General features: G+C 40.5%; 2 protein-coding genes across 2 annotated transcripts in view; one reads left to right on the top strand and one right to left on the bottom strand.

Annotated features, from left to right (window-relative positions):
* Positions 1-4,277: 4,277 nt before the first annotated feature.
* Positions 4,278-8,762, bottom strand: SARC_03677 (hypothetical protein; the record flags this gene model as incomplete). Its single annotated transcript, XM_014302511.1, has 6 exons — positions 4,278-4,403; positions 5,299-5,358; positions 5,801-5,980; positions 6,793-6,924; positions 8,072-8,152; positions 8,697-8,762. 6 exons carry the CDS (start codon positions 8,760-8,762, stop codon positions 4,278-4,280), a joined length of 645 nt encoding a protein of 214 aa, XP_014157986.1.
* Positions 8,763-9,492: 730 nt separating this feature from the next.
* Positions 9,493-12,186, top strand: part of SARC_03676 (hypothetical protein) — a 7,079-nt gene continuing 4,385 nt past the window's right edge. Inside the window, exons 1-2 of the mRNA XM_014302510.1 lie at positions 9,493-10,061; positions 11,737-11,818. Of these exons, the coding sequence (XP_014157985.1) occupies positions 9,627-10,061; positions 11,737-11,818 (517 nt within the window). The 5' untranslated portion in view covers positions 9,493-9,626. The remainder of the gene's footprint in view (positions 10,062-11,736; positions 11,819-12,186) is intronic.

Below are 12,186 nucleotides of genomic sequence, written 5' to 3'. Positions count from 1 at the left end.
TAGTATAGTATATATATAATATATATATATATATATAATAATATATATATATATATATATATATATATATATATATATATATATATATATATATATCCATTCATAGACAGCAAGATATGCCCGTTGTATAGTGAAAATATCCATTGAGGACATCTATATCTAAAATTTGGGCCTGTGACAAATACAAAAAAAGGAGTATGAGTTTACCTTGTCACTCCATAGCCAGTAAATTGGCTTGCACAGGGGCAAAGAAAGTGAATGTACTATTTAAAACAACCCGTTCACGTTTGTGAAAGCGTTGTTGTGGTCAGTAATGTGGTATTATGCATAAATAATGTATGAGTGTGATTATATGACTACACATGAGTAGGTAAATACGAATTCCAAATGTTACATTCAGGTGCGACACATGATTCTAAATGTTCCACAGCTTCTCCAACAGAGAGGCTTTCAATGCCGGCATACAAAACTCAGCTACAAACGGCAACAGTACTACGATGAACGACAACTATGACTGGCAAGTTCTGTTTGGCATGTGGCACTAAGGTAACAAGTTTACCGTACATACGTAATGCATCGCTGTCCAAATCCTATCCTATGGCCCTGGGCGGCGTATCGGACTCTACAAAATAGACTTCTACTACACACGCTTGACAGAGCCAGCCATACACACTTTCGGCAGCAAAAGTCACATGTCGAGATATCACAATGCTCTAACACACCTCGTCTATGCTTGCTGTGGAAAGCGTGTCTTCCTGGAATATCCGATGCAAAAGGTCTGCGAGAGTATCTGCCTTTATGGGAGCTTCTGCCGCAATCTTGGTTATTTTATCGCGAACTTTCCGAAAACAGGCATCGTCGCCCAATGTATCGTCTATTTCCATCTGATTGTGTGGTCGTAACCAAATACTGGTTAGTCAGAACATAACACCCGGCGAAACGAGACACCCGCTCTAGTTTGCTTTTCCTTTTATTTGAGTAATTCTTATTATGAAAAAATTGTACGGTATGTGCTATATTCGACAATTGCACAGATAGTAGTAGCTCTCAACATCTACTTCTAGCTGCGTTTGTGATTGAGTTCATCTATTGTGATCGAGTTGAGATAGCGGCTACGTCAAACATCGATTTAGAATATAGCAGAGAAGGTGCAATGAAGGTACAATTAATAATCACCATCTACTCATAAGAGGGTGATCACGTGATTTTTAATCAGCAACACAAGTTTTGAAGTGAGAGAGGCTCACAGTATTTGTACGGCCACCTAATTGTGTATTAATTTAGCACTGGGTCCCACTCAAATCTGTAGCATAAAAGAGTAATAAAATAAATACACAGTATCTACTATTTCCATCCGCGATATTCAGTTGGAATGAGTGATTGGCAGCTATATAAACGATGGCAACGTTGGCGGCAAAAGTAGAAAGCACTTTTTCTGTTCATACAATGCAGCAAGCAGAGAATATCAGACGTACATCGTTAAATACAATTGCATCTGCGGCTATTCAATTCTTAAGTAAGTAACATGTGTAGGAGAATAAGTACTAATATGGTATAAACACAACTGCATCAATTCCGAAGCAAATAACATATATGGGAAAAACAGTGCTAGCATGCTATAAATATAACTGTGTTTATGGCTGATCCATACCGAGTGGAAATGAGTAAATACCGTGTATAGTGAGCGCGTATCATAAGACGAGGCAACTCCGTATTATTTGGCTTCGAAACAAGCAAACTCAAACATAGTACGCATTGTATATTTTACGTCAATACCTGGTTTTGGGTATCAACCCCTAGTCGCTTTGCAATGTATAACGTGCATGTTTATGTAGCCGTGCACATGTAACGATATGAGCCGGTTCAAACACACGCCGTTCGGTCATCTATATTTTGGCAGAACACACACCGCTTGACTATCTATTACAGTCATCCTGCTCACCAGTCGCTTCTGCCAGAACGGGCACCGTTTGATTGTCTACTACAGTCATACCGTTCACCAGATACTTATGTCAGAACATACACCGCTTAGGTATATACAGGCACCCCACTCAACAGTACAATTACTTCTGGCAGAAACATATTCCAGCAGCGATCAGAAGCAGCATGTATATACATACCTCTCCCAATTGCGCCTCCAGCTGAGCCTTTTCCTTCCGTAATCTCTGCTCGATTGCTTGTTCTACTTCACCCGCTGAACGTATACAGACAGATGCGCATCGCACAGTGCGTGTGCGCGTAGTAGGATTAGAATAATATGAAACCGGTACAATTTCGCTGCACACGCAATAGATAGAAGCTGGCACATATCACTCCAAATGCATTCAAATTGCCAGTCTATACACTTATCATCAACTCATTATGTTGCAAATACACTTATCATCAACTCATATTGTTGCAAAAAAAAAGCACCCGACTGATAGGATCTAAAACGTATGATTCTAACTGCACTTGTCCATGGGACCGTTGATATACTTGTCTATTTACATCGTGTAATCTGGAGTCAAAAAACAATCAGGGACCGCTCAGCCCACCACCTTCAACTAGTATGACTTACATGGCTTCTGATTCTTTTTTTGTAGCGTCAAATCCGCAATTTGCTGCTTGATATCTTCTTGAAAAGCGAGATCTGCAAGAACCCCGAATATGCAACATGAGTACACAGACTACACCGTAAAATCCAGTCAAAAGAATCCTAGGATGTGATGTGCTTGCGGTCGTTCAACTGTGGTTGGAAGCACAACCGGGGCCAAAGAATGATATATTTGTTCCGCTATCATCAGCTACCACTATCGAACAATATGTTGTAACAAACACAGTAGGATAGCCATAATAACACAGTAGAATAGCCATAAGGATTAAGTCAGTCATAGGAAACACAGTAGGACAGCCATAAGAAACATAGTAGGATCGTCATGAGAAACACAGCGGGATAGTCAGTGAGACACAGTATGATAGCCATATGCAACACAGCAGGATAGTCATATGGAACACAGTAAGATAGTCGTAAGAAACACAGTAGGATAGTCACCTGATACACAGTAGGACAGTCACATGAAACACGGCAGGAGATTCATAAGAAACACAGTAGGATACTCGTAAGAAACACAGTAGGATAGTCATCTGAGACACAGTAGGATACTCGTAAGAAACACAGTAGGATAGTCATCTGAGACACAGTAGGACAGGCACATATAACACAGCAGGATAGTCGAAAGAAACGCAAGGGATAGTATAAGGAACACAGTAGAATAGTCATAAAATATAGCCGGATAGTCTTGTGAGTTACAGTAGGATAGTCGTATGAAACACAGGAGGATGATCATAAGAAACACAGCGAGCTAGTCATATGAAACACAGTGGGATAGTCATAAGAAACACAGAAGGAAGTCATCTGAGGCACAGTAGGATAATCATACGAAACACAGCAGGATAGTGTTACGAAACACAGTAAGACAGCCACAAGAAACACAGTAGAATAGTCATATGCGATGAAACTGTAGGATATCCATAAGCATCACAGGGGATGGAGAAAGCAGGTAACGTATATTGCCTCCGCTTGATGCTGTCGCCCACATCGACGGCCATGTGTTATCTACGCATAGTTAAGCCCCACATCAGCTCACCCGTACACCGACTATGAACAACCACATAAGAGTTCTATATACTATACGATGTGTACCCCTTTCACTTACTTCTTACCTACGTGCACTGTTTACGTATACGTATATCTTTCCCTATACAGAATACGCCAATATGCATATCACGCTCCAGCTAAAACATTTAAACATCGGCACAATAATTATACACGTACTTCTTGTGTCTTTCCTATCTGGCCTTTTTGAATATGCGGACCTCGCATTTGTACACAGGGAACTCTCATACCCACGTCAACATTCATGACACACTCACAGTGATGAACATATTTTTCAGCAACTTTCTGCAACAGACACACACGCGTACTATGATTTCCTGAAGTACTGAATCCGTGTGATTGCTTTATGATCCTGGAGTCGAAGGCCTTCTAAGATTGAGGTATTTAAAATTTCTCTTCATACACAGACACTATTTAGTATCACATTTAGCGATTGTTTCATACAAATTGACTTTCCTCTTTTGTTCATGTGACGATTCGCATGCACGGTATTCTCTGGATTAATTGACAGGGAGCTGTCGTTTCGAACATATGAAGAAGAAGAAAATAGGTTTAAATACTATCTTACACTCTTTGAAAGGTTTTACAAAACTCCACAATTATAAAATCAAAGAATTTCATGTCAACCAATGTACCTCGTGAGTTCGGCCAAACGTTTCTGTTTCAACTGTGATTCCTCGACTATCTGTTTGTACTCGCTCTCCAGCTGAAATAATCTCTTTGCCACTTTGGCCGTTTGCAGTTCGATCTGACAAAAATATTGACAACATATCGTGGTGCGCAAAAAAATTAATTTGAGTATCACGTGCTGCTAAACTGATTCAAGTTTTGATTTCTTATAGTATATACTATTTGGTGGCACTCGACGAGGAATACCGAAGTACCCTAAGAATAAAGAACACTCACACAAGTCGAGGGAGTCCATACGTTATTTGATTCTTCATATTCTCGAAATACCCACACGCGAAACAATGTGATAATACTGACCTTTTAAGATATGAACACCGCGAGTGGTTATGACGAAGTAAGATGTACCTTAAACCGAGTGATGTCACGAAGGATGATAATTAGTCGTGAACATCAAGACCATTATAGGGAAATGGGATCTATCTTAAATGATTTTAGGTCACGAAGGGAGATATTCATTAGTAACCCTTTAATATAACCTTAATCTCAATATACAAGATTATCCTATCATTAAGGGGCTGGAAAACAGGGATGCCATTAATTAAAGCATTTCAGAAAATTTACTATAAGAAGACTACTCTACCGAAAGTGAGCAGCAACTACACTATCATGAAATCAAGTACTAACGAATGAATTGAACGACGCTAAATAACTGGTGTGACTCGCTCATGGAACCAACTCAGACTTTGGTTTGCGACCTGATCTCATCACGTATCCATTCAATCCTACATATTTGAACACGGGCGCGCATAACAAGCACATACAAGCGCGTATACTTATATTCTGAGTTGCAAATGATAATCATGACACGCTCAGGCGGTGAATACCTTAGTCCGACCCCAATAGTAGCTAAGCGTCACAGTTTAGGAATACGATGAACAAGCGAATTCGGTGTGCCTACGACGGGATTAAGAGATTGAATTGCACTTTGGAGAACACTTAGAACGAGTCAATACCTGTCCTACAGCGACTTTCTTCTTGTCTAAGGAAGCTCTGGTCTGCTCCAGTTTCGATTCCTGTTGAGTTGGACGAAAAGTTAGAAAATTCGAGAAGGGGGGGGGGGCTGCAGGTTGTGATAGACAGGAAGAACAAGATTGACGGAGGGCTTGCTTGATACAAATCTGCGAACGGCGAGGAATCTTACTCATCCCGCGCTTCATAGGAGGCACTTCTTAATAGAGTAAACACGGGCCCATACGTCCCACAAACTACATTCTGAAAGGTGAAATATGCACGTGCTATGTCTCAAATGTCCCGGACAGAGTTTCTACTCTTCAGACACGCGCTATACCGTCCTACAACTTTTAAAATGAACTCATGCCAAGATGAACATTTAATTGAAAAGATTGCAGTAAGCGAAGTTGTACTACAGTGTTTGCTGATGACTACAGTGAGAGTGCATTGATGCCAAAGCGTACAGAAGTTATCACTGTGGTATCGGCATCAAACACCACATACATGTTGTTCAATCTGTGTGCGATAGTCTGCGAGCTCCGTCCAGAAGTTATCGCTTAACTCATCCAGTTCTCTCAGTTGCTCCTCGTATTCCTTCAGCAGTATCTTGACCTGCTTGTCAACCTCTAGCTCGATAGTGTTGGTAGATTGGTCTATCTCGACACTCAATGCCTTCTTCCGTTGCTGTAAAGTTGGATACAAGGCGACAAACAAACCATACGTTTGTACGTAACAATAGACGCGGGCGGTCCTTTGACCGGCTTCTTCTAACTAGCTAGATCATACTGGTGACTCAGTCAACAACATCCATATGCTGCCTGAAAAGATGAGACTGAGCGTTTACATGTGGTTAATTTCGCGATGCGGCTACGTCGAGTTGTTCTGTTGCGCAGTAACACAGCCTGCCTATCCGTATTCCACTCAAAAGAGGTGGTCAATTAATCTTCTAAACGTTGCTATAATGTGAGTACCGATCTTCGATTCAATTGCAAACCTTCGATCCATAGAGACGTTATACAAACTATATTAGTATGATCGCTTGAACGCAGTTGGCCGATCATATACATGGCTGTCGTATGTAGGATGCACAGATACCGATAGCTCGTGCAATAGTGCATAGACAGACATCCGTGTAATCATATTTCAATCACATCTTTGCCGAGTCCAGGAGATACTTTTTACAGATTGCTTATATTATAGCTCTTTGCGTGATATTTTGAGCCACCCAATCGCACTTGGTCTATCATATCGATTGCTGCCGTGGGTAGGATGTACGAGTACCGATTGCTAGTTCATTAGTATGAAAATGTATAGACGAAGTAAAAACACACGTATACAAATAGGATGTATCACACTGTCAAACACTTTTCCGATCGCTTGCTGCCTTGTGTAGGATATACAAGTACCGGTTGCCCGTTGAACAGTACAAAATTAAGTCTATTACTACTGTATATACACATGTACAAACATGAAGTATCACTTTATTGATCACTTACCTGCAGTTCGCCTATCATATCGTTTGCTGCCTTGTGTAGGATGTACAAGTACCGATTGCCGGTTTCAGTCTTCCTGGCCGCAGCAACATCGAGCGTTTTCTGCAGATCTTTCTCAGACACAATCTCGTATGTCTGCGCATGAGCGAGATACAGATGAGGAATCGTCAGTGTACAATGGTGGTCCAGCAGTCACTGTAAAGTAGATTCCTCGATTTGATGCTTATGTTTAAGGTGAACTCAAGATATACATGGTTCCTGGTTGACTAAGTGTTTGCAATGTACGGTTTTTGAATCGACGGACCTAGCGTCCTGTTGTACGAGAAGAGAAACTTAATATGCCGCATTGATGAAAGTTGATACATATGAAATTATATTCTATAAACTAAACCATGTGAGTATCTGTTATACTTGACTCTGATGGATGAATCAGAAATGGCAACACTGCGACTAGTTGCACAGATTATGTATACGTGTACACTAATTGTGTAGAGCATTCTGTTTACATATATATATAGTATACATGCTCTATGTGCAAGTTATTTCTACATGAATGTGCGGTGCTATGAACTAATGTTTACCAGTGGTATCAAGACTAAATTTTATGTGTGTATACAACATCCTAGAGTCACGATTTTATACAAAGGTATTAAAAGACGTTTGTGTAGCTACTGTACAATCCAGCATTCCTACGGGAACCGTAGTCAAATGTATGCAGCCTTACTGCACTCTCTCCGTATTCAAACTTAAGCCCATGCAATTGTAGATACGCTTGTAATCTTGCTTTCGTATTTCCGATAAACCATTGTAGGTAACGATATCTTCTCCTTCATTGACCGACTGTGAATCACGATAGCTAGATTTATGTTTGTGCATACACTTTATCACGCGAAAACGCGAGACGCGCGAAGTGTCGATAACTCATATGTACGTACGCACGTGTTGAATAGGTTGACCAAGCCCACTTGCAACCTGTTTACACAATTGTTTTTCACCAGATGGGCAGAATCGCACCAGAATTGTATACTCGTACATGCATAGGTATACAGATGTGTACAAACACCAACGGCATGCGGATAAAGCAACATATACTGTAATAGACAATGTATGGCCGTGAGTTCCTTTACCCGCATGAAATGATCAGCATCTAAGTAACAGACACAGCACGTGTCCGTGCATAAATATATGATACGAGCATATTTTAATAGCCTTGAAAATACACATAGTTTTCTTATGGGTGAATATTATATGCATTACAGTCAAAGCACTCACACACACATACTTGATCTGAGACCAAAGAACCTTTGAGCCGCACGGTATCGCTCAAGGCCGAATTAGCGAACGTGTCATTCACTTGGTGCAGCTGATAGCAAGGTAAGAAAAGGTAATCATTGAACAGTATTGAGAGTGAGTCAAATCAGTCGAAGTAGTGTGACATCCGTATAGACAGGGATTGCCTTACTCTACAAATATGTTTTCGTTCGCAACAGTAAGACCTTCCAAAAATTTGCTACGAAATATCTACTTAAACATGCGGAGTCGAAGCGTGATAAATAGCATACAGTCAATAAGTTCTACAGCGTGCTTGACTAAATATTCGTGACTGAAGAGTCCTTTCTCGTGCGGATTAAAAATAACCAAATGTAGCTCAAATGAGGGTTAAAAGTGCTTTTAAACCTTCAACTGGTATATATACAGAAATAAGGTGTGAAGTTGTAAAGCAATCGTGCACATAGATCACAGCAGTAGAATGGCAGTAGTCCGCCCGAGACAATATACTTGTGACTGTTTGGTATCCACAGACGCCAAGATAAGAGATGCCCTGTAGCGTTCGAGCATCGACATTCAAGTGCTTCAAAAAACCCCAGTTTTTGTCAACATAGTGCATATATCTACTCTACACATACCGCTTCCAACACCTTCTGTGACGACTGAAGGCATCCTTGCAGGCTAGCTAGCTCACTTTCTCGCATTGTGTAGTTAATCGTATCTTTAAGGGTGTTTGTACAGGTCACTGATATATCGTTTCGACCGTCGCTGCAAAGCTAAGCAGTCTGATCATAGGCTGCTCACTGTGACAACATAGCGATCAGTTTTTGTACGATTATATGTCCAATGGGTATATGGTTAGTGTAGAGACTGTAAAATCATAGTTTCGACACGAGAGTACAGTAGGATTTAAACTCCATATGTAGTCTACACTCTAAATACACTACTACAGTCTACAGTCTCCGGTCTATAGATCGCACAACGATACGCACTTCCCGCCAAAACTACATATCTCTACATACTCTGCTGTCAGTACCTAATCCGTTAATAACTCTATTCAATAAAAGTTGAACGTAGCCGTTAATTCTTGATATACCGTTTATACGGGTCAAATAGACGGAGGTTAAAAATCGCCAATATGTACATGCAAAAAATGCGATCTAATCTGACAGACTGGCTCGCGCTAGAACGAAACTTTGAACGTAAACATAAGTTTCTTCAAAACGTATACGTGTAAACTTAAAAACGTGTTATTCTGAAGTGATCCGAACACCCAACTAACCCAAGACCCTACCGCCTTCTGCAGACCCTACCAAATCCCGAGCCAATCCGAAACGCAGGTGATTATGTCTATCTCGTTCATCTAACAAAAAAAAATCATGGTCGGATGGCAAGTTCTATACCACAGCGTGTTCTTGTGTACATATCTCAATTGTAGGCATATAGCACGAGCACAGTTCCTATGCTGTGTGTGAAATTAACTTGATCTCTGGCATTAATACGGCAGGTTGGAATCTATTGTTTGTTATAATTTAATCTAAACACTTATTGCCATCTGGTAGTCGAGAATGGTGAGTGTGTTAGTATGGGGACTGTATCTCAGTGCAGCCTGTGCAGTGACTGTGTGCGATGCATCCATCACTCCACGCACACAAGTAAACTCACAAGAACGCTTAGTGACACCACAGACTAACACATCGGTGAATTTTGATGACATCCTATATCCCATACGCGGAAGAGTGTTTCGAGACTGGGACCAAAGACATGTGTGCTACCCGGCTGAGTTCTACTACCCGCGCAGTGTTGACGACATTGTGGCGATCGTAAAGGAAAATAACAATGCGAATGCACACAGACAGATCAAAGTTGTCGGAGCAGGCCATTCGTTCTCGCCGATAATGATTGCCGACGACAGAAACGCCATAATGATGAGTCTGGATAAGGTGAACAAGTTCCTATCACCCACTATGGAAGCGATGGATGAGTACACAGAGGGCGATCAGGTATGCATCGATTCTGGTATATGGAATTAGTCAAGACTGAGGTATTTGATATATGTTAAAAACTTGTGACAGTTTCTGTTGTATATTTGTATGGGAATGTACGTCTATGTGCATGTAGTCGCCGGTTGCACACACACACACACACACGTGTACACACACACACACTCACACATACACACCGTTAAACCTGTATATATTGTCCTTCCTATTGATTTTATTATCACATTGAGGCTTGAAAATACATACACATTCATGAATATATGAGTGTGCAGTCATGTAACTATACTTGCAATTACATGTACGATGCAAACTCATGTGTATGTACCTGTGTTTATACATGAGACTATAATATATACATTATTAGTATATTATATATATATATATATGTGTGTGTGTGTGTGTGTGTGTGTGTGTGTGTGTGTGTGTGTGTGTGTGTGTGTGTGTGTGTGTATTATAGTACATCTAGGCATGAGTAGATGCGTATGTTAACACCAATACACAAGGACATGTGTAACATCAAAGTTATGTATACCTAGAAATAATCATACAACAAGGCCGAGACGTGTTTGCACAATCGTCATTGTTTTGACAGTGTAGTTCCTCATGAATGTACATATGTTTAGCTGCATTTTTCATTTGCGTACTTACGTATACACATGTACATGTTGGCTGTGTGCCGTATGCATTATTCATGATTGTATGTTGATGCACGTGACCAAGAAGACGAACCTAAACAATCACAAAGATATGCATATTTATGTTAATGTATATTTGGTATACACATCATACCAGCGTATTTATGCAATTAGATACCTATATACAAACGGAAGTACAGATATATTGTATATTCATAAATTATTGTATCGGCACTTGTTCTCTATATACATGCAGATGTATATGCACACAATATGTATGTCAACCTCTTAGTTTCATACGTATGTATGAGTGTGTAGTTGATCTCGAGTTCAAGGCTGAGTTTGTGCATAATTCTTGATGTGTTCGTCTCACTCGCAACTTCTCAATTACCAGCTGTTGTCGACAAATTGTGAGGCCTTAAACGATTGGAGTGCTACACTTCTGCTGCATCTGCCATACTCCTAGACTATTCCTTTTTGGTCACGTTGTACAGCCACGTGCGTTATTTAGTGCTGACTAGTCACGGTCACTGCTGTGTGTAATTAATACTGTCCTATTCAAGATAGTGCGTGTTTCTTTATTCAACTGTGAAGCGCACTGGTATCATTTTATGCATACTTTTAACTAGCACCATAAATACGCTCGATTTGACACACAACGTTGTTAGAAGACTACCCGACTATGATCGCGAGTTTCTTAGACGCGAATCCGCTGTACTCGGGTTCCAAATTTATAATCCAGTCCTATGCAACTGTTATGATCTCCTGTAGGTATCCTCGCCAAACGCAATAGGTGATGTATTGCAAAGAGACGCACTCAACGAGAGGGGTTTGTAAGGATTGATAGTCCCAATGACCCGTTTGCGATGTTGCTTTGCTCTCGGGGCTGCCTACACTGACAGTCTAGTTGTGTCATATGCTCATATGCTCACGAATATTATTACTCATACTCACATGTACTCCTATGAATTGATAGTATATGTGCTTACTCTTAATTCATCCGTTTGATCTACTTACTAATATATCTCCATGTGAAACAGCTGGTGACAGTAGAGTCAGGCATGCGACTATGGGAGCTCAACGAGAATCTTATCCACCTCGGACTGGCGATGGAAAACCTAGGTACTGTACTTTTGGGAATTCATGTGTTTTTTTTTTTGCATACATGCAACGTGATTGCTAAACCTGTGTGCAGACAATAGGCCTCGCTTCAGAACCAAAATCAAGATCAAGGGGTGTTCTTTTGCATGCGACTTAAATAACAAGTGACATGCCAAAAAAAAAATCGAAATATATAAACAAATACACAAATATACTACTGCATCCATTTAGTATTCTACCACCACATCCACTCATGGCACAAACAGTGGTCTACAAGGTGTAGTCGCGCACACTACATGTAGTCACGCATATCTACCTAGACACTCTATATATATATATATATGTGTGTGTGTGTGTGTGTGTGTGTGTGTGTGTGTGTGTGTGTGTGT

This window comes from Sphaeroforma arctica, assembly GCF_001186125.1.
Source record: "Sphaeroforma arctica JP610 unplaced genomic scaffold supercont1.193, whole genome shotgun sequence".
Lineage (NCBI taxonomy): Eukaryota > Ichthyosporea > Ichthyophonida > Sphaeroforma > Sphaeroforma arctica.
The sequence above is the reverse complement of the archived record's forward strand: the minus strand, read 5'-3'. Positions and strand labels throughout refer to the sequence as shown.